Here is a 23,664-nt window from a genome sequence, read left to right on the forward strand (position 1 = left end):
TATAAAAGCATGTTTTTAATTAAGGGTCAAAAACGACAATAGTGTAAAACATGTCAAATGACGTATATTTAGCAGGTTAGCTGAATATTTACACCCCTACCTGCCACCATGGCATCACACACGCAGGATGCTGGAAAATTTGAGAAAGACGCCCTCTGGTGGACACACAGACAAATGCAATGTTGAAAAGGAACGTTTGGTCTAAAATTTCAGGTATAACCACTTTAGTTTGTTTTCTGATGTAGCATCGACGTTTTGTCTGTATAATATGCACAGAGGCTACTGGCCGTGGTCTCAGCTACTGATGGATGTCGACTCAATGTTTCTTTTTCCTAGTCCTAAAATTATGTTGAGCTGATCCTCTTCCACATGAAGTGATTGCTGATGTTTGTGCAGCAGCAGAAAGACATTTAAATGATTGTTTTTCCATTTCAACCAGTTCCATGAAAAGTAATGGGCTTACACCTGTGCTTGCTAGTGTATGCATTGATGGGTCCTTGACTAAAGAAGGTGAACAGCCTTCACTGTTAAGCTTGTGAGTATACTATGCCAATACAATTAACAATTACAGTTACACTATATTCAGCATAGCTTCAGGGCATGGAGGCACACCTACTGTACAGGTCTGACCCAGATCTGTTGGATGTTTAATCAAGTTACAGCCGGCTTATTTAACTGTTCATAGTTTTCATTGGGCTGCATTGTTAACACCACCTAGTGTAAACAGCACGCTAACTGACTGAAGTGCCTGCTTTATATTCTAGTGTAATTTTGGCTATCGCTACTATAGACTAACTGAAATCTAAATCTAAAGCCCAAGTTGCATCTGGAAAAAGAGTTTTATCATTAGAATATTAAACAGTAAAAATGGAACTTCATTTTATTCCTCATCAAAATCCTGTGAACAAAAAGTCAAATATTAGGGAGAAATTAAAACGTCACCAGTTTTAATTGATGCATATTACATTCATTGCCCACTGTGATGCTCCCACACATAACTGCATACACACATCTCAGGTGAATACAACAGACAACTAGTAAATGCCATACACCATCATATATTTACATATTATCCTCCGCTTCTGTACATGGCAAATCTTTAAATATGATCAAACATAAGAGGAGTAACATAGAATACAATGTATGACTGATTGTATGTAGGTTCTTTGAAGCATGTTTAATGTACTTTTTCCTTCCAAAAATGTGCATAAAGCACGATCATAAAAAGGGAGTCACACTTAGATGACAGGTTAAAAACTCGACAACGGCTCTTCTTCATTCATATTTCACAAGATAAAACTCTTCCTTCAGCAGGGTTTTCTTTCAAAATGCACAAAAGTACAAAAGAATAAGGTAACAAAGGGGAACAGAAAATGTGCTCAGTGCATTAAGACTTTCCAATATAACAAAGCAATGAGAGGCGTTTGCATGGTTCCATCTGTGATAAATAAATTCACATTGTTACAGGCAGACAGTGAGAGGGCTTGAATAAAAACCAAAGTACAGTGAGTAAACCAAAGCAAAACAAATTGTGAAGCAAAAGGGGAAAAACTACTAAAATATTGGTGAAGGCAAAACTTCTCATTTCTGTAGTTCAAACGCAATATAACTGACAAGTTGTATTGTGTTAGTGTTTTTTTTTTTGTTTTTTTAATTAGAGCGTTGATCAGCCAAAATGAGTATTAAAGCCTTTGAATACATCACCATAGATACTTCAACTGTTCTATGGCTCTGTTTGGTATTGGTAAAGATTTCTGTAGCCCTGCAATCATCAAGTGCAAACTCCAAGAGCTCTGTAACGTCCCTCATCATCCGTAAAGTCAAGTGTTACAAAGTGTTCAGATTAAACCAAATCTAGGGTGAGTCTTGAAAACTGAACTTGTCAAAACTTATCTTGAGATTCTCATTTGTTTCAAGTGACATAACTCCTCTTTAAATGTCACGTATAGGGTGTGGGGTCACAACTATGAATCCTTGTAGTGTCAATAATTTGAGTGACTGAATAAACATACATGTAGCCACACACACACACACACACACACACACACACACACACACACACAAATGGTACAGGGGCTGTTGTGATGAGAGAATGTACTGACCGGCACAGACAGCGCAAGTGGCAGAAATGGCATCAACAAACAGTAACGCAACATAGAATTCCTATAAATCATCTGGAACATAAAAAAAACTATAAACACCAATAACTATGTGCTCAGTCTGCTGCTGCAATGGCCGAATCAGTGTTCACACTAGGAAGACATTGGCAGGTGTCTGAATGACAAATTATATCATAGGTTAATGCTGTCAGTCATTTCTTTGCTGTCCTGAAGCCACCTGCCTTGAATCAGCAGCAGTGTGCACAAAATGTTATGAGACTTGCATGTTTATCACCTTGGCAAAAATCCCACCATAAATTTGCTGGACTAAAAGAAATCCAGATATGCAGATCTGGGTTTTGGACACACCTCTGTATTACCAAGCCATTATGAAATTCACTTGAATCTCCAGATTTAAAGGATCAACTTTTTACAAGTTCAGAAAGGCCAACAGTGTAACTATTGTATTGCAGTTAAAGACAAGCAGAAACTCTTTTGCCACAAAGCATGAACCTAAATGAACAGAGACAGTCGATGTGGAACTGCAGCCGTTTCATCTTCAGTGAGCAGCTGCCCGACATAGAAATGTAGCTATTTCACCTTGGCAAGGTTTTTGACGCTTTGCTCTCAGAGTCAAAGGCAGACAGTGTTGATATATATATAAATAACAAAATAGTACAGTATAAATATAAAGATTCTGTGTGTGTGGGTGTGTGTGTGTGTGTGTCTGTGTGCACGCGCACAGTTATCAAAGTTGTCTGAGTGTAGGATAAGTGTGTGCGGTGTTGTGTGCGCTTGTGAGCCAGTGTTAGGACAGAACAGGGGTGTTAGAGGTGAGGCTTTCCCTCCCCCACCTCGTGGAAGAGCGAGGTGTAAAACTCAGGCTCCAGTTGTTTGTTGCGGTAACGCTGGACAATCTCAGTTATTTTCTGCTTTCGCCTCACGTGAGGCGGGTTGTACAAGTCACTCTCCAGACGCTTTCTTCGGCACACGTTGATCACTGTTTGACGCACGAGAAACCCTGGGAGGAGGATGCAAAAACATCAGCTCAGACGTGACAGCACAAGATGTATAGCCACAGATAAAAGTTATGAAGATGGAGGTGTTACTGAAGGACAATAACTGCTTTTGAATGCACACTTTTATGTTTTAGAAAACCAGAGCAACCTTCAAACACAGCTTCCAACTATGACATCTGTTGGCCATAAGTAGCATTACATGCACTGAAGCGCACAGTGAGGTTTAGCTTTCAATGTAAAGTTATGTATCAGTATGTGAGAGAGAAATACTTCAAATGATTTCTCTTATGGTACTGCTAAACCATGATGCTGCCACTGGCTTTCTCTCCCAGCGCTGACACCTTCTTCATATTACAAGCGTGAAATATTAATGTGTGCACATTACTATTTCAGTGGGGTCATCAAGGATCCTTGATGCATTTCTGGAAACAAAAAAAAAAGGAACTGTGGCAGTGAGGGACAAACCAGAGCAAGCCATATGAGGCGTTACCTAGAGCTCTGCGGCTGACCACCATGCCATCCACCAGGGGAATCACCATGCCAAATTTGCCCACAGCTCCATGCAGCCGGATCCTGAAGAGTCCCGTCTTCAGAGGATGAATGAAAATCAGAGGAACATCCTTCTCAAGTAACCCTGACCTGCAGCAGGTACAACAATGAGAAAAGTAGAGAGAAGAGCAAAGTGGAACGATAAGAAAGGCCATGTTTGTCATGTGTCCCCACAGGAACTGACTAAATCTGTTGACATACAGAGTGACTTGCAAGAAAGGCAAAAATATTACACTTTCCAATATTCCATAATGCAATATGACTCATCCTACAGCCTAACAACTACCATATCAAGGTGCACACAACAGTGAAAGGTTTTACAAAGCTAACATGCATCACAGGGCAGTATAATGTTGCATTTTAACATACAGGAGTTTCCTCGTTGTCCTAGGGGTAAGCCATTCTAAACATGTTTGAATTATGAGGCAATGGTTCCTTTAAAAATAAGGAAATAATTAATAATGAAATATTCTATTTACGTTTTTGCTGTGTATCAACACACAGAATGTGTCACTTGATAGTCAGATACAATGACATTTAAAAATGGTAACTGCATGTATACCAGGTATTAACATGTACACTGTCTTCTTGACCAATCAGACCGCCATTATGTAGCACCCCACTGAACTTAAGTGTAGATGTTACTGTTTTTACTCCACATGAAACAATTACCTAGGCAGAGAGAAGCCTGACTGGCCTTTGCAGCGGCTGCTGTTTTCAGCATTTTAGTGTCCCAAAATAGTTTGTTTGTACTGAAAAGCAGAACAAGTCAATTTAGCAATGTTCGCAAATGGCACCCACCCTTTATCTTTCAAAGAACATGAACCCTCATAGAAGTAATGCCATTAAAAGTAAGTAAGCATTACATTGGATCAGACCATGCAATTTCAGAAAACACTCTCTTAAATAGGAACAATGTTTCACAAAAACTGAATTTTCCTTTAAGGTACTTCACAGTTCCTTTTCTTGGCCTGCTTTTGCACACACTGCATGTTGTACTTCCTGTTTTGCACTCTGTGTTTATGCACTTCGTTATTCTGCATGTCAAAGCACATGCTTTTTTTTTCATTTCTGCACCTCATCAAAACCAAGTCATGAACCATGATATACGGGCAGCAGAGTGTTTAGAGTGTAAACCTCTGAATACCTGCAGGAAGTGCTGTTGCTCATGCTAGCTTCCAAGCCCGTGCTAGTTTCCCCCAAGAGATCAGATAACGGGAAGTTCTCTAGAAACACAAAAACAATGACATTCATATACCCCAAATCCAAAACAAATAGAAGAATCATCTTTTTTGCAGCCATCTTTTAAGCCCACAGAGGTTTGAGTATTGTGTGGAGTAACCCACTGTCTGAGAAGAGAATATATAAGAGAATATTCTATGGAGAGAGAAAATATTTTTCCTCAACACTGGTGCTATCAAATTACAGAACAGGGGCAAGTATGTGCCTACCAATATCATCAAAGCGCTCGACCCAGATCACAAACACCTTCGTCTCAGGGCCCAGTGGTGGGAAAGACTTTCCAGTTGAGGACCTCTTTGTCCTCACCAAAGGACTCAGCTGAAGAAATATCACAATTAACAGTGAGTTTAAAGCAAAATAATAAAAGAAATCAGTATCAGCGCTGTCAGCATAAAGGTGAGAAGCACTCACATAAGCCAAACTTTACCTTTTTGGCAGACTCCAGGTTTTCAGAATGGTTGGGGAACAGCTCCAGTGTGAAATTGGGTTGCTTGAGTAAACCAGGCATGAGGTCTGTGTTGCTGTCTGCCTCCACTGTGGAGTCACTGTGCACTGATGACTCTTCTGGGAAACAACCGAGAACAAATGGCAATTCTATTAGCCCTGAATCCTTCACTGGGTTTTCATCAGTTCATACTCAAGGTGGTGAACACTGACCAGAATTTTCTGTTAAAGATGGAACAACGAAGGCAATCTCTGTTAGAGCATCAGCATAGTACAAGACTTTCTTCTCCCCATTGAACACTGAACCTCCTGTGTCCTCGGGCATAGCTGCATCTTCTACAGTAAAACAAAATAAAAGTTTAACATTCACTTAAGTTACAACAAATATCCAACATGTAAATAAATGTACATTCAAGTCTCCCTTGCAGCGGTTAGCTCAGTAGCTTACCTGTTTGTTGTACATCATTGCTGTCAGAGCAGGAGTTGAGGGACCAGCTGGTGTCTAGGTGTCCCGTCCACCCCGGATACTGGACGATGACTCCACATTCCTCAGGATCTGATCACCAAGAACAAGAACAGATGCATTAGTGGAGAGATTTTTATACACATATTCAGTTAATTACATGCACACTGCAGTTAAATTCAAGCCATTTTCATTCTAGTCATAATTAAATGACAAACACAAGCTGTAAAGCATCATGTATTATTTTGTATTGGTTTATACCAAATCTGTTGCATCTTACTGCAAGCAATCAGCCTAATTTCACTCACCTCAGAGCTGCTTTTCTGTCCAGCTCTCACATAGAAAATAAAAACTGTGTCAAATGGTCGACAGGGAAGCAGGTCTAGGTAGCTGATATCGTCAAAAAACCCTGGTAAGGATGACTCCAGGCCAATCAGATGAGGAGGTAGACGACTGTTGTTGGGCTCCTGTGAATAAGACATGAACATAAATATGCTCTAAATAATCTGTATTAAGAACAACATTATAAAGGAATACGAGTACTTTACACACTACAGTGTAATTATCATTTATCCAACAGAATGAAATTAAATCACAGTGCAAAGCTGCCAATAAAAGTAAAGTATAGGTAGCTGAAAGGCTTGTATCTGATACTGGCAGAAAATGTTTTTTGCAACTTCAGTCCAAGAGATTTTCTCATCAGCTATGAAAAACTCATGAGATGCATTATGTTTACTAACCTTGAGCGCCTCCAGAGACAGAAAGCCAAAGTGGGAGAGGAAGAGGCGTGCTGTCTGGAATTCCTGTGAGGGTGGAGGGGGCTTGCAATCTGTCTGAGGGTCAGGGAAATGCTTGGACTTCCAGATTTCCTCACTGTGGCGCTCCAAGGCATTCTCATACTCGATCTGCTTGGTCATCAGAACACGAAGCTTGTCATGCTGAACTTCCAGCTGAAAGACAGACGAGTACGGGACATTTTTAAAGAGAAATTCCAGAGGCTGTGGGTGGTGACTGGCACTCACTTTCATAAACTCAGCAATATCCCACAGATACAGAAGTATCACTTTCCCATGTTGATGTGAAGAGAGTCACCGGTTTGCATTTGTGCTTGAAAACTTTGGTATCAAAGGTTTAATCAGAGAAAGAGTGAAACCTGTACAGTCTAATCCAGTCCAGTACAACAGCCCTTAAATAAGTCCATATCTTTGGAAACTTGTTACATTCACATTCTGTAGGAATATTTCAGCCCACTGTTAGTAGTGGTTAGTTGTTGCTTGGTTTTTGCATTAAAAGCTACAAAGTATTACAACGGCATTGCGTTGTACTGAGAAACTGCACAAAACCAAACCAGATGATTTTACCCTTTTCTCCAAGAGACACTCAAGTGAGATTTCATCTCTTCAACAACTCACATGTGGGTAATTACTCATCGGTTTATTTGTAGCTTTTGAATCATCCTTCCAACACTCCTGAGTTTGAATAACAACAATAATATGATTCATTAATTTATTTCATGGCTCTGTTGTAGCCGTGACAATAAACAATCTTGTTTTAGATTATACCCATAGTAGAGTCATTTGATTTGCATGTAATTAGTCATATTATGAATACAAGATCAATAACAGTGTTCAATAGGAAGCAAAACTCACCTCTTTACTAACGATGTCATCCAGGTCAGGAATACTGACATCAGCTTTGACAAGAGGAATCTTATCCACCTCTTCAGGGAAGGGCCTCTGTTTGACATTGTACTTGATCCCAACATCATTGTTGGGTGTTGGACGACCCTCAGGAACAAACACCTGCTGTAGAAATACACAGATACACAGTTGTGTTATCAGTGAAACGGTTGTGGAGTTACAAGTTTTACAAATCCACAACTTCAGCATATTGTTTTTGCATTATTGCTTTAATCTACAGGGTGACCTCACCCTCTGATTGGCCCGAGCTCCTCTGGGTTGGTGGAAGAGCTGCATGGTCCAGGCGTGTCTGCCAGCTGTCCCTCGGATCAAAACTGTCACTGAGGGACTAGGGTCTGTGAGGAAAGAGATGTTCTCATTTATGGAGAAATAAGTCATCCTACAGATTCTTGATTTTAATTTACCAGTGCTTGGTACTTGGACAGTTATACAGGCTCTATATGCACATTCAAAATGTACTTACTAAAAAAAAAGAAAAAAAAAAGAAAAAGAAATTCATTCTCCATGCTTTCACAATAAACCTATAAAATGTCAATAGGATGGATAAGCTACTCACTCTGCTCATTGCCCAGAGGCTGTTCCAACATGGCAAGGATGACCGAGTTGTCCAGAACAAAGTAGCGGAAGTTGCTGGCTCCTGTGGAACTGAGTCTGGCGTAGCGAATCAGGATGTCTTCATTCAGCAGGCTGCAGGTGGAGGAGGGCCCGCTGGGAGAGGGGAATGCCCCCAACACCTGCATGATACTGGGGAACACCACAAGACAACTGGGTCAGTGGGTACAACATATTTCAATTTAACTGTCATCTGTGCAGGAAGAATGGGGGGGGGGACTAGGTCACTGAAGAAGCAGAAAAACAGATGAAATACACAGCTGTGTTTATAAAAAGAGATTTTCAATTTATAATTGGGGGGGACACCTTTAGATATTCAGAAATACTATTTTGTATGTATTATGTATTGCTTTGTTTTACAGTGGCAGCTAGGAAATGTCAAGTTGTTTCTTTTTATGTACGATGTAAACCTGTGTAGTTATTGTGCGAAAGTGAACATCATAAGTTGTTCTAACCGCTATAGCTGACTAGCTAACTATCATACCGTTTTCCCATATGAACTCCAGACTATGTCTGCACAATCAGGTCCAAACTTTGCCCAAAGTTCCTTTTCACATATGTAGCACACAATAGGAGATCATCCATGTCAAACACCTCACATTTGGTTTATGCAAGTGGGGAGGGGGCACCTGGGTAGACCATGCAAGCCATGCCGTGGTCACATAGCCAGTTTGTAACTTGGTCATAAACAACTCAGTCTAGCCATACCTTAAATTTGTCTACTGATTCTGGCTCCAACTCTTTAACAGAGGTTCCAGAATCTCATTGTGGAACATCATCAACACACCCACTAGTTAGGTGTGAATACTCCAGACTATAAGCTGCTGTGTTCTCACACGGGTTCACTCAGACATTGTGCAAACTTTGTACTAGGGAGCTGGCAGGGTAAAGTCTACTTAATGTTCATAGTTCAGAGCTCTTTGGACTCAATATCATACTCTGTCCCATTTAAAAAGTTCTGGAATCATAATGCTTACTGTTTTATAAAAATATTTTGTTTTAACCAACAAATGTGTGTACTGTAAATTATGTGTACTGTTTTATCCTTAAAACATGGCCCAGTACACATAATATTAGTCCGGCTTCCACCAGTGGAACTTTTCCCAGAAAGCAGGAACTTTTTCAGAATGCAATTCCTCTACCTGCATTTCCACCGGAGAAACCAGGGTCTGAATTTATTTCCAGGTATAGTTCTATCCCCTGAAAAATAAGATCCCCCCTACTCAGGGGATAGTAGTTTCTAAAGGTCCAAGAACTATCAGGGTGAGGGCCGCAGAGCTGAACATTAGATTAGATTAGTTTACTCACATAAGTGAGTACAAGTGATTTGGGCACAATAATTCTGAGTTCCTTGGGTTTTGAGTTTGTAAGGAGCATTTTATCAGTAGGCCTACACAAAGAGACCAGTGAGTGAGATCAGTGGACTGGAAAATATGGTTCTGGTGCTTATGGTGTGGCTTCTCCATACACAGAGCACAGCGGGCAGAGGCCACAGGAGGAGGGCATGAAGTGAAACGTTACTCAGAGTTAGCAATTCCCATGCTTGTTACTGTATGTGCGATAAAACTTTGGCAAATTAAATACAACTGTTAAACAAGCATCAACTTACAGGAAAGGGATAGCATGCCATTTATGTGAAGCCTTCAGACAGATTTCCTCTTTAAAACAACAAGGAGAAACTAAATCAACTGTAATTCTGCTCTGTTATGTATAAACACTGAGGAGTCTCACCAGGACAAAGTGGCCTCAGCAGCGTCCTTCACCCTCATTGAAGCTGGGTTGTGCTCCTTATCCCCTTTATATCGGACTTCCTGTTCCTGTCGGGATTTGCTGCCAGAAATTCCCAGCTCCACAATCTCCAACACCTCCATCAAACAATCCTGATAGAAACAAAAACAGTTTATTTAACAAGATACCAACTCTCTTTATCAGAGGAGAAATATTTTAAATCCCGTCCTTATAAACTGACCTTCTCATCCAGCATGTCAGGGTGCTCTGTGAGCCACACACACAGAAACTGAAAGGCAGCTACAATCATGGAGTGGAGGTCACGGGACTGGAGTGGAGCTGGACGGCTACACTGGTACACAATGTACCCACATATAGAGCTGACTGCACGTTTACGGTCTGCAGAGTCTACTCCTACTTTTACCTGGTTCAGACATACAAAAAGAACAGGAAATATTAGATAATTACAAAAATTCATTGAGCACAGTACCTGGATGATTAGGACAACCACATACTGCCATACCCCTCTCTCTCTCCTCACATTTCCTGTTTGTAGCTCTTACCAATATCAAATGAAGGGAAAAAACTAAAACTAATTTTATCCCAACAATTTTTTTTATAAATTTATGTGCATAAACAATAGGCTGTTTTATCAAGTTATAACACATTTAATCATTTTAAATAAAAGTAATGAAGTTACATTACAGTATTGTTAGAACTACTATGTGTGTAAATTTAAATAGCTTCAATGTTTGTGTAATATCAAGTTCCAGAGAGGTACATATTAAAGCCAATTATCATCCTTTTGACTAATGTGACTAGCATCCCATTCAACCTTCACAAGGCAGAGAAACTGCAACTGTCTCTGTGCAGAAACACGTCTTGTTCTGGAATTTCATGTTACTTTGTTGACACATCAAGGCAATTCCCTTTTAATTGCCTTGAAATTTCTGACTCAGAAGTTGACATGAACCACTCAAATGCAGCATTAGTTTTGCATTAAAAAAGTTAGACAACTGTATGTCTTTTAGTTTGTCCATGTTCACCCAAGTCAGCAACCAGAAGGTCTGTTGTACTATACCAAGGCTCATAGAAAAGCCCCTATTCAAGAAACCAGGTGTATTAAAGGTGTTCGGCCTTTTACCATGGCAACTGTTGGCCTTAAGCTAACCTGGTATATGGCATGTTAACTTGATCTTTATCCCTGGTCTTATCTAACTAGTGCACCTACTTCCCAAAGGAGGCAATCTAGCATCACGGAGAACAAAACTACTTAATGCACAGTAACTGTCACAGAGTCTCCGTAGTGTTTTACTTTACCTTGGCAAGCCCAGCCAGCAGCTCCAGAGCAGCCAGTGAAATGCTCATGTCTTGCCTCCACTGGGAGTTAAGTCTCTGAGTGACCAGGTGGATGCTGCGCACCAGCAGGCCTGTCGCTGTATCTGAAAGAGCTAAACCATATAACACCCGGAAATACCAAACACTGCAAAGACTAGAGCAAAGCATAATTCAGGCAACAAAACTGAAGTGAACAGGACTATAGGAAAAAGGTCTCCTGGATGGATGCCCAATTAGTAGATACTGCATATGTCTTGGCACTGAAAACATGCATTAGTAGAGATGAATGTTCAGCACAGCACACAGGGTTGAGCTAAATGTGGGTGGGCTAAGGAGTTCATAGTAAACAAACTGCTGATGAACAGGGCTGAGAGGTGTCAACATTTTCACATCATTTTTTTGAATGAGTGACTTTGGGGATAAAAAAAAAAAAAAAGACAATTGTCCAAAACCAACTAAATAAATTTTGTCCCATTTAAAGATTTCACCGCTAAATGAAGCATAAATATACTGTTGACATATCCTAGATTTTGTGTGAAATAATCAATTCCTATGATTTTGTACCATTCAACACAAGGTCCTTCATGTGGAATAGGCAACATAAGAGAGCAGTCACAACTTGTCAGCCAGTACCACACACTTCCCCAGTTTAACCTACAATTTACAGAACTCGTCATAAAATATAGTCTTAACACGTTTGTGTTGATGCTTCAGTATTAGGCCTCTGATTGATTTCCCATCTCATAATGAATTGACTGCAGCTTATATAATACCTGTCTCCAGACTCCTGCCTATTCTCAACTCTTGTGTTTCCTGTCTAGTAAAGAACCACACAAGACAATGTCCAAACACAAAAACCCTCTGGAACAACCCCCAGCCCCCACCCCCCCATTTCCTGCTACACCACGTTGTCTATAAACAGCACAGTGCTCAGTGAAAAAAAGAATTGTGATGAAAATGAAATAAATGGTGTTACCAATTCCTAAAAATTTTTAAAGCCCTCTCACTTCAATGTCCAACACAGGAATTCAGTCAAACATCGCTCAGCCCTCCTAGAAAAAGATAAGTCTTTGAAATGCAATAAATAAGGCAACACTGTTTCAACACATCCATTAGAGAAGAAATTGCAATCAGTCCTATCACTCCATACATCTCAATGCCAACAGCACAGCAACACAAATAACTTTGTATCACCTACAAAGACATTTTACCCACAGTATACCACTTTAACCGTGTTAGCTATAAAGAACAAAGGTGTTAATTTAGTAAGTTGCATGTTTTGCACTGATCAGCAAGCAGATACTTAAAACAAGGCTCTAAGAAGCCTGTTAAGCATAATCTGACCAAAGCTTGCACTATTGTGTTAATTCACCAAGCACAAAGATATTAGTGCATGTGTAGCAGCTGTGTCTTACCGTAGTCTCGAAGCAGGGCCTGGACAGGACGTTCAGGGTCTGGGCTGGTGGCCTCTGTGCTGCCTCCACTGGTAAAACTAATGCCACTGTTGGTACGGCTGTGACTCTGACTCTTCACTGTCATGTGGCTCCCATCTATACTCCCCTACCACCACAAAAGCACAGCAATCTTGATGTCCAGTCCATCACAATAGTGCTAGCATCACAAAATGTTTACTACTCATCAGCAGAACAAAAAGCCATGATCTGAGGCTTACTGTTTCAGTTTGTGCACCTATGGACTCCAACAGTGCTGAGTCTTGAACAATATTCAGCATTGCACCTGAGAAGAGGAACATAAAAACAATATAAAGACTTGAACACAACCAGCATAAACACAGCACAAGTAATGTGGAGTGGCAAAATAAATCGATGAAGAAGATATAAGGAAGCCAGTAGATACCCAGGATGAACTGTGTGTTAGTGGGGTCAGTCTCAGTCTGCAGTGCTCCTATCAGGACATTGACAAGACGTAGCCTCAGGGACAGAAAAGACACAGGCTGGTCATGAGGCCATCCATCCTCCTCATTGAACTTTCCCTCCAACAGAACCTAAAAACACCAAGTCAATATAGTTAACATCCAGGTTTATCTAAAAATAATGCAAACAACAAAAACTTCATGAACTACGTAGTTGAAAATTTAAAGAATGACCCACACCTTCATTCTTTTAATTTGCTTTATTAAAAATTCAAATATGCTATGAGAAAAGAATAAATGACCTAGTAACTATAGATGGTTCAAAACCTGCTAAATCCTGCATGAAAATGGCTGATAAGAATCCAATACAATGGCAGAAGAAGACTGTATTATTAGCTCAATGAGAAGTAAGAGATATCAAGGCTGTTACCTCTGATTTGATATTGCCAAAGTGATGCGGCAATGGCAACATGGCAAGCAGGATGTTGATGGAGGCTCTCCTCAGGTCAGTAGGATTTACATAAATCTTGAATTTGGACAGCTCCCTGAAATAGTATAACAAATCCCATAGAGATAAACTTAAGACAACATGCTCAAAACTGACCACGGTGGAGAAACTAAGATAATATGGTTATCTACAGCAGTTAAATCAGCTCATTCATGAAAATGTTACTCAAAAAAAAAAATGCAAATCATTTATTAACTGATCTAAAGTTTGCGCAAGGTACTTGAAGACTAACCTGTCTGGAACAATAGTCTCAAGTGCAGCTATGAAGTAGGGCACTACCACATTGATGCCCTTTAGGTCAGTACAGAAGAGAGAGGAAGAGTTGAGAATGATAGAAGCCAGAACTGGTCTACAGATGAAATCAGAGATCTGGAGACCCTGAATCAGGACCATGTAGAACCTGCAGAAAGACGTGTAGTAATATATTTGCATTCTACTTATATTTCTGTAAGTTTAAAATCTTAACAGCCAGCACCAAAATAGGCTGAAGTTGCTTTAAATCAGAATTTGGCATAACAACAGCTTTACATTACCTGGACAGGTAAACAGGTAGAATTTCTTCTCCAGTTTTCTTGCTACAAAAGATGCGACAAAGAGTCCCGCAAGCTTCAGCCCGTCCTGCCTCGTAGCTCTCTGGAAACTCGTTAGCATCAAACATGGGGTTAGACACCATGGAGTCGGTGGACATCTGGGAACCCTTCCTTCTCAGTTCCAGACCTACTTGAGTGGCTATTGCTGTAAAGTGGGAAGAGGCAGAGAATGAAAGGACCCTAAATTGTAATGTGATCATTAGTATTCATGCATATATAAGAAACAAGCAAACACAGACATGTGTCTATTATATGCACAGTACAAACAAAATAAACTTTAAAATTGGGGGGAAAAAAAAAAAAAAAAAAAACACGCCACAAAGCAAACATTTAATTACTATCACAACAAGATAGAACAAAGATTTCAATGACTGCAAACAGACTCATCATTTAAAAGGCATTCAATAAAGGGAGCTCTGACACAAAGAAATTGCTATAGAACATCTTCCTATCACTGGCACAAAGCATGAACAAACGTAATGTGCTAGTAATAAAATGAGTCAGTCATTCTCTGCTGCAAGATCCATGTGTCAGCTCCCTTGCTGTTGCAATTATATGACTATCACTCAAGGTACAGAACATTCGCTTCATGCATTGAGGCACCAAACCAATACAATCAAGACTCAAGTTAACTGACAAAACAGAAGTAAATTACAAAAATGTCTGAAACTAAATAAGGATTAGTGTGACCAAAACTAAAGAAAATGAAAATGAGAACTTAAAACTGGGTGGAGTCACAAACTGGCAACGCTATGATTGAGGCAAGTGGTCAGTTGGTGAAACCCATTCCATCACCTCTGGAGAAATGCTGAGAGAACGCTGGTGAACTTTTATATATGACAAGAAATGGGAACAGAAAACAATGGCAACAATGGCAATGATGATGATGAGAAACAACTAAAAAGCAGGAAGATTTATCAAGAAACGCAAATCAAGTGAGGAAAAAAGGCTGCCGTTCCTACTTACAAGATTTATAAGAAAGGAGAATTTGGATAAAAGAGGCTGCAAGATAACAGAAATAGTGGAGAGACACAAAATCAAAGCAGATCCAATATTTTGGGATCAATTCATATCAGACATGAATTGTTTTTGTTCTCCTCAATACATGACTTTTGACCCATTACAACTCTTTAACATTAATCAGACATTGTAGACACGTGCAGGACACTACATCAAAAAGAGAAAAATAAAGGGAGAGCCAATGATATGCCAAATGTATTTTCAAATTGTAAGTACTCTGTGTGCTGTCATTGACTCCTAATAATGATTTTATCCATAAAATGAGTCTGTATGAACTGGTTACAGTTTATATGCAGCTTTAGCCATGTTTTGCTTTGTTTAGCCATGTAAATAGTTGGTAGATGTAAATGAATTACAATCAGATGGAAATCTCATACCAGGCCACTTCTAACCAAGCCCTCCACACAGAGAAAGGCACAACCAAGTTTCAGAGAAAATGGTGATAAAAGGAAAGGATATCACAACGACATACAGTAAAAAATGACACCAAAAACACAGATAACTCCACAAAAACACAGTAACAAACAGCAACAAAACACCCACCTGCACATGCATTAATGAAAACTGTATTAGACATCATCTCACTTCTTACCGGTCATACTAGGGTCTCGGCTGAGGCCACTGTGGAGCTTACAGTGAACCAAAGCAGCGTCAAAAAGCCACTGTCCAAACAGGTTGAGGATGCTGTTGACCTTCGGCCGAGCCGGGGCCGGCAGAGGCCGAGACTCCCAACTGCTCTGGTTGGGGCTGGACAGCATGGTGGGAGAGGACAATGTTTGCTGTTGCTGCTGCTGTTGCTGCTGGGATGCTTTGATTGGTTGACTACCACTGCCCTGCAAGGTGGGTGGGGGCACAAGAAGACATCCAGTTAGGCTGCTAACAGCATGACTAGGGTAATTGGCAGATAACATACAGAAAAGATAAGTTCAAAACATGATTTTTAGATTTCTTCATATAAATAGGACATAAAAACACAGGACATTTCAACTGTCACAAAGGCATTAGACTGACTGAAAATAATGCCACACACATGAACTACTTCTAATTGTTATGGTTTACTGCAGGTGTGGGCAATTCTGGTCCTCAAGTGCAGCTGCCCTGCTTTCTTTCCAGCTATCCCTGCTGACTACCTGGATCAGGTGTTCTCTGACAATCAGAGGCTGAAAGATTCCATCTTAGGTGAAGGTGGAGTGAGGAAAGACAAAATGAATTGGTATCTTTCAGCTTCTGACTGACTGAACACACCTGATCCAGGTAATCAGCAATGGGTACAGCAGGGATAGCTGGAAAACAAGCAGGGCAGTGGCCCTCAAGGACTGGGATTGACCACCCCTGGTTTAGTTTAACACTTAAACTTACCGCTGAACTCTTGCTTGTAGTTTTGGTGACCACTGCATGCCGCTGCTTGCGGTTGTGAGGGGGTGTGGTGTTCGTGACAGAGGGGGGCGGGGACATGCTCATTCTGTTGACTGGGGTGGGCGGGGCACTGTCAGCTCTGGGACGCGAAATACCTGTTGACAGAATGACTGAAATTAGCTGGGGACTAAAGTTAGTTTTTTCCTTATAGTCAGGGAGGATATTTTTGATTTGCCTCATTTAACAAGAAAAAAATCTTTATCCCCACACTGTTCAATTTCATTAAAAACTTACTGGTCACTGTTCTGATGTTCAGTGTGAAACAAACATTCAGGTCAGCTTCAGTGACCAGAGACGACCGAAAGGACAAAGGCAGGAAATCTACACATTTGAACTTTGTATTGTCTACACACTCGGGCATATGGAGCTCTGCCTACAGCAATACCTAGGTGAGGTGATTTGTTAGGCTGAGTAAGCCGAATCATTTGAAGCCATTTCTTCATTTCTAACATTATGAGAAAGAAAAGAAAAAGTGGCTTCAGAGTGTGTCAGATAATCACAGATAATTTGTATACATGCAAGACAACAGTTAGATACAAAATCACCATTAATTGATCACCATCCATCTTGATTGAGTTTTCATGCCCACAGCAGACCCCTTGTTGATGATCTTGTAGTATAGTCTGAATGTCTGTGATGTATCATTTTGCTTCAGCAAGACTAATCCCAGTTAATATCATCAGCCCCAATATATACACCACTCCATCATATGCCCATGTCATTTATTTGCTGTACCAGCTGATGTCTGTACCATGAGAGAGCGGCACTGGACAAAAAGAGACCACCCTTTCCCGTACAGCTTTCTTTTCAACAGAGACACCTACAGCGTAAAGAGAAAAATACACACCGACATGTTTCTATTCAAATGCTTAAACAGATACTGCTGACTAACATCCTCCATCTTGATGTTACTCAGGAGTAGAGGCTAAAGAGTAAAAGCTATTACAAGAACTCAGTGCTGCAAACTCTTCAAGTATCTTACCTTTTTCACAACTCATTATATAGACTTTACATTTCTGCTTACCCCTTTTCTAATAATATGGTTGCTTTGGGTTTTTGAATACATTTTCCTACCCTCCAACCAATCATTGGTATCCACTGATATCACCAGAGTATGAAAATGTGCTTTCAGCAACTTGAACTTTGCATGAGAGAGATCACAATAAACACATTGTCTGGCTTTTTCTTTAGTCGAAGTAACATTTCCTTTACATGTAATTCAGGACCAGCTTTGCAAGTAAAAGCATGTTGAATGTCATGGGTTACTTTAGTAGGTAAATCAAGTCTGAAGACTGCAAATTGACATAGTGGCAACATGAATAAACTTCAGTGATTGTGAACAAAGTAGGGAAATACATTAAAAAACCTCTAAAACATAGCATCATGTACTGCAAAATGGTCTGCAGTAGTGTTAACTTGATACAATCTTACTGTTGTGTTTTACCATTTAATTCTGAAATCTATTCCTCCATTGGTTTTTAAACATTTACACCAAGTCAGTCTTTCCTGACTATCCCATGACTGTACTTTTCATTTTAACTCAGTGTCTTCTTACCTAAGAAAGCATCCACTAGGCAGCTCACGCCCCTCATGGCCCTGAAGAAGATCTGTGGTAGTTGCTTCAAACACGGATGCAGCACCACTTCATGAGGGATACCGCTGGAGTTGAGAAACTGTTCTTGAAACTTTGGAGTGGTGCTCACTACTGCAGGGTTACTCAGGTCCACTGGGTTGCTGGAAACAAACAAACAGCAAAATCAGAGATTAAGCAAAATAAAAAAAAAAAAAAAAAAAAAAAAAAAAAAAAAAAAGCATACAGACATTGATAAACATTTAATATCATTAGCACTGAGATGATGACAGTGCTGCAGTATCATTTTTTGTCTCCCACTGGGATCATAATGTGATGATTTAGACTGACTGAACACATTTGGAACAAACCACGAGAGGAATTGACTTGATGACTTTAAAAACAGATGAAAGGTTCAATCTCTGACTAAGACTAAATTTAGTAGGAGCTAAGATCAAGAAGATGTTTTGGAACAGACTGGATAAGACCAACAGACAACAGATGGACAAACAGATAGATGAGCAAAAGAACTACTTAATAAAAAAAGGGAGGAAAGGAGGGAAAGATGAATGAAACCACAGAAGAAATTACCAGCCATCAAAATAGTGTAAAATAGCATCTTTATAGACATGAAGTAGAGCACGTAGAGAAGGGAAATGTTTATTGGGTAAAGGGTGGTATGAGGCGACTTATTTCCAATCTGTGTTAAAACTTCTCTATCCCTTACATAAAATGCACAAAGAAATGATCTACTGTATGTCAGTAAGGGTTAGCTTGATGTGGAAAAGTTTCCCATGAACCCAGAAAATACAGCAATATTGAGACTATGTACCTGAGCATGTGGAGAAAGCGGTACCACGTCTGTGCCACACAGTCATTGTCCATCTCTAAAGGTATCAGGTTGGCATCCTCATCAGGAACTTTAAAAGGTGGAAAGGATGGTCCATGGGTAAAGCACAAAAGTCTGGATTGGAGAAAACAGACAGGAATGCACAGATTATCGCAGACCCTGAATGCCCATAACCAAAACAGAAAATCTCTTATTTTTCCTCTTGTCATTATTACAACCAGCAATCCAATTGCCAGTTCAGCTACTATAGTTCAGAACCAGGTTTGCTTCTTCCCACTGGACACATGAGTTAAACAAGTTACACCTGAGTAAACCAGATTAAACTAGTCACATGGACAACTTTCTTAACTCTCATCAAACAACAATAACGCAAGTATGAACAAATCTCACTTTCAGTGACAACCTGTATGAAAATGTTTTACAGCACTAAATCCAAAGCAACATGATCTTGAGCTGTGATGCCTTTCCAACCTGGAGGTCAGGGCACAGGCCACTCTGCTCCACTGCTCTACAACAGGAGGGTGGTGTCTCCAGTTGGCCAGCATCTCCCTTGCTGTCTTCCAGTATGGTGGCGTGGGAAAACAACGGGCACATGCCAGCAGCCACACTTCAAACAGCACTGCCATCAACTTCTCTGCCAGTTTCTCTGCCACCCCAACTGGAAAAAAAGTGCACGTTAGGTGATTGTTTTTGTTAGTAATTATCCATAATAACTTAGTAAATACATCAAAAATGGTTTTAGGATAACAGGATAAGGCATACCTCCAACTGTGGGTGGGGCAAGTAATGTGTCGTTGATGCGAAGCAGGAAAAGCAGCAGCACCTCCCAGGTTTCCCTCGCCATGGAAACACTCTCTCGTGCCAGTTTCTGGACTGCAGTCAGAACCTGCTGGCAAAGCCTGATGTGGTTCAGACTGTGCTGTTCAGGCCTGGAGGGAGAGAGTGTTTAAAAAGGGGATAAGGAAGGAACCCAGACAGAAAGTATAACAAAAACAGAAGGCATTGTCAGTGACATCAACAGCAGATATGCACCATGTGTACAATTAACATTTAAAAACTTCAGCTAAGAGGAGACAGTGCCATCTATGAACATTTCTGACATACCTTGGCACAAAGACGTTGTAGAGATGTTTGAGAATAGTCTGCACATACATGTTGGGCTCCTTGACCACAGGCTGAGGCATCGAGCCCCTGGGAGACACCAGAGCCATCATCCAGTCTGTGTACACATCTACACACAGCTTGACAGTGTCTCCTTCAAGAGGAAGGGTGAGGCCATAACACAGCACCTCCATGGTCCACTTCACCTGTGAGCCAAACCACTCTCATTAATTTATGTTAATGTTTTGCAGGAAGTTATGAGTTCTTGATTATTCTGCAGCATTTTGCTATGTATCACACTGCTGAATCTAAATGCACATGACAGAAAAAATGGCAACTCTCAAAACACATTTTCAACAGGATCATATTCTGCAACTGCTCTACTTTTATGTCAGTCTACATTATGTCAAGGGAGTAACCATAAGGAGTTTAGCAGTGTGTCTTAACAGGGACAGCTAAAAGGTAAGGGTAAGGTAGGATGATGATAACAATAATACACCATCTCTTTCGTCCAAGATTTTAATTTTATTTATTTGTCCTACATAATAAAGCTACATTTTAGCCTAAAGTCACCCTAAAATTAAATGCCTGTATAACAGCTGCCCCCTGACAGACTCCTGCAATGTTATGTACCATTTCCTACAGTGTTTTCTGTAGTATTCATGAAGAGGGGAGAGGCAGTTTGGATTAGTGGTGAAAGAAAGGTTTATCCAAGCTTTATCCTCAGCATGAAGTGAGGTTCAAAGCAACAGCAGTGCTTCAAATGCACCTGAGAAATACTGCTGAAATATTTTTAGCCCACAATGCTTCCTGATGCATGCAGTCATATCATTAACTAAAAGTCCTGATTTGCTCTGAGCTCTGTGGTGCACTTGTTTACAGTGGTGTGTTAGCGCTTTATCAGAAAACAGAGGAGACTTTGACAGCCGGTGCATATGACAGGATCGGAAACTGATCTATCTATTGTTTATCAGTGGATACTGTATATAGTGTTTGCTTTAGAGGCTCCAATGTATAAAAACAGCCTTTTACACATGATTTTCACTTTTTTGCATATCCCACACACAGCATGTATAGAAAATAAACACACACAGCCAGCCAAACTATGTTCATTTTTAACAAGGCAGACTTATACCAACAGCACAGTTGTTGTATTTCAAGCCTAAGCCTCCTAAAGAGATAGAAGAAGCTATCTCTATAGCACTTCAACACTCAGGCCTTTAAATACTAGAGTAGCTATGGCAAAGATACTACTGAGAAAAGAAACATGACAGCCCAACTGGGTTTGCCTAATGGCATTTAAATGGACTTTGAGAGCACTTTGAGACTGATCTCAAGACATAAAAATGTTGCTCTTTGGCCTCAATGTCAAACATTACATCTCATCAAAATCAGGGTCAATGAGGGACACAGGTCACTGCAGTGAAACATGGTGGTGGTAGCATCATTCCATGGTTTTATTTGTAAGAACAGAAAATTGGCAAGAATAAGGAAATCATAACTGAAGCCAAAAACAGGTGCTTTAAGAACCCTACTCAGATATGCTTGTGTGAAATAGGGGATGCCCTCTGAATGCAGTGGGCAGGAACCAGCACCCACTGTTTCTTCATTTTGATTGTAGCTTCTTATATGTTAATAGCATCTTGCATTTTTTTCTTTAGGTTTTTTTACCTAAGTTGTTTTTTTTTTTAAGTGAAGCTGTAACATTGTGATTTCCTTTTGATATTAATAAAGCACAAGCAAAAATATCTCTAAATGACTTCAGTTTTTCTAAATAAATGCCTCACAAGTTGTCAAAACCTAGCCTAGAACATCACCAAACACTGCTATGCACTGAGCTCTGGCAACTGATGTTGTCTAGAATACATACAATACTTTATAAGGGACTGATGAGGACAACCCCACTTAGGTCATGTATAATTAAATGTGAAGCTGACAGATCCTGACTGAGCTGGTACCTTAGCAGACCACCAAGGCATTAAAATGATTTGCCAAACATTACATAGTGCATACACCAGTGTGGATCTCCTTCTCACCTCCTTGTCTGTCTTGAGGATGTTCTCTGTGGCGACCGGGCTTACAGCTGTGCCCAAAGGTTTGACCACTGCATTTGCCACCTCTGTGCCCACGGTGGTGGGATAGGCGTGCAGCACACTGAGGTGACCCTGGTCACTCTGCACCATCAACTGCAAGGAGCGCCACTCGGAGTACATGGTGCTGGTGTCTACAGCACTCTACTCGCACCTCCTGCCTCCACCTGCAGACACACACACACAGAAGTCAACTTAATATGGCAAGCTGAGAAAACAGGTAATAGGCTATTTACAAATATCTAGCACCAATACAGTTGTAACCTCTGTTGCCAGCATACGTCTACCCACGCTGTCAATGTTATTCTGCTAAGAGAAAAGCATACACACCTCTTGACGCTAAAGGACGAGGTTCTTTTTGCTAGTCACTTTGATATGGACGACTATCAAAGAGCCATCATGCAATATATTAACTTGTTTAGCCTTAGCTGCTTTATAAATACAGGATTAAAATGTACAAAGGTAGCAACGACGAAAAGTTCAACTATAACACGATTAAAACCGTCATTTGGTGCACCACATACATAGTGAAATATTTTTACTCTTCGCATAGTTGTATTATAGTTCTATTATAGTTATATAATTTATGAATAGCCTGGTTTGAAATTAAGAAGGAACCATCAAGCAGCCCAGATTTGTAATAACTAGCGTTGAGTTTTCTTTTTTCCCAAGACCAAGGATTAGGGTTTGCATTAGCTGTTACATAGCACATGTTAAAAATCTAGTCATTGTGGCCTGTAACCTTAAATAAGAAAACGAGTAATGAAGCATACCACCCATTTATACGCCAAAGCCTGGGTCGGTAACAAGCCCAGGAATCACAACCAGGAAACGTTTCTGAAAACGGTTAGCTTGCTAACATTAGCTAGCACTGACATCAAAACATCTTCGTTGTCTTGCTGCTGACATTAGCTCAGGCTGCTGTCTAGCTTCTGTGTTACAGAACTTTCTCATACGATACTACAAGAACCTGTCGTTAAGAAACCCGGCGTTTCTATGTGCTGCCTTATTAGTTAAGTCGAACTACGTTGTAGTTGATCCGTCATAGTTAGCTTAACCACTGTTCGCTGCGCTAGCTCCATTCGTTGACATTAGCTGAGCTGACTGTCATTTGTGCTAGCTACCTAGCGTTAGTTGACATTTGCTCACTAACTGCGTAACCAGAGGGGTTTCCATTTACCTGGACCAACTGGAAATGTTGTCATAACAGAGCTCTGAAATTCGCAGTTTGTGCTTTCTGTGTATCCAAGTCTACACCATAACAGCCTCCATGATCGCAATGTCAAAGCTTGTATATTGCAGCTTGCTGGGCTAACGGGAAATGGGATCCGAACATTGACGCCCCCTACTGTTTGGTACAGTAACTGTTGATGCTGCGTTCAGGTGCTCCTGGTGAGCTCAGTTAGAGGCGCTTTCTGTCAAGAAGAAAATGGTGTGAGTCACAAAGTAGCC

General features: G+C 40.4%; 1 protein-coding gene across 1 annotated transcript; it reads right to left on the minus strand.

The window, feature by feature from the left end:
- Positions 1-1,627: 1,627 nt before the first annotated feature.
- ralgapb (Ral GTPase activating protein non-catalytic subunit beta) lies at positions 1,628-23,559 on the minus strand. The gene is given in 31 exon segments (XM_020612539.1): positions 1,628-3,120; positions 3,609-3,757; positions 4,815-4,893; positions 5,119-5,227; positions 5,337-5,473; positions 5,567-5,689; positions 5,802-5,885; positions 5,888-5,909; positions 6,125-6,283; positions 6,557-6,766; positions 7,466-7,618; positions 7,748-7,851; positions 8,073-8,260; positions 9,860-10,008; positions 10,098-10,280; positions 11,177-11,307; positions 12,610-12,754; positions 12,867-12,931; positions 13,052-13,199; positions 13,498-13,612; positions 13,808-13,975; positions 14,109-14,310; positions 15,778-16,018; positions 16,545-16,696; positions 18,157-18,335; positions 19,004-19,135; positions 19,493-19,679; positions 19,784-19,950; positions 20,126-20,328; positions 22,159-22,379; positions 23,393-23,559. Coding segments are annotated over 30 exon segments (4,455 nt in total). The 5' UTR covers positions 22,336-22,379; positions 23,393-23,559; the 3' UTR covers positions 1,628-2,926.
- Between the last annotated feature and the right edge of the window lie 105 nt (positions 23,560-23,664).

The sequence above is a fragment of the Monopterus albus genome, unplaced genomic scaffold, assembly GCF_001952655.1.
Source record: "Monopterus albus unplaced genomic scaffold, M_albus_1.0 scaffold126.1, whole genome shotgun sequence".
Lineage (NCBI taxonomy): Eukaryota > Metazoa > Chordata > Actinopteri > Synbranchiformes > Synbranchidae > Monopterus > Monopterus albus.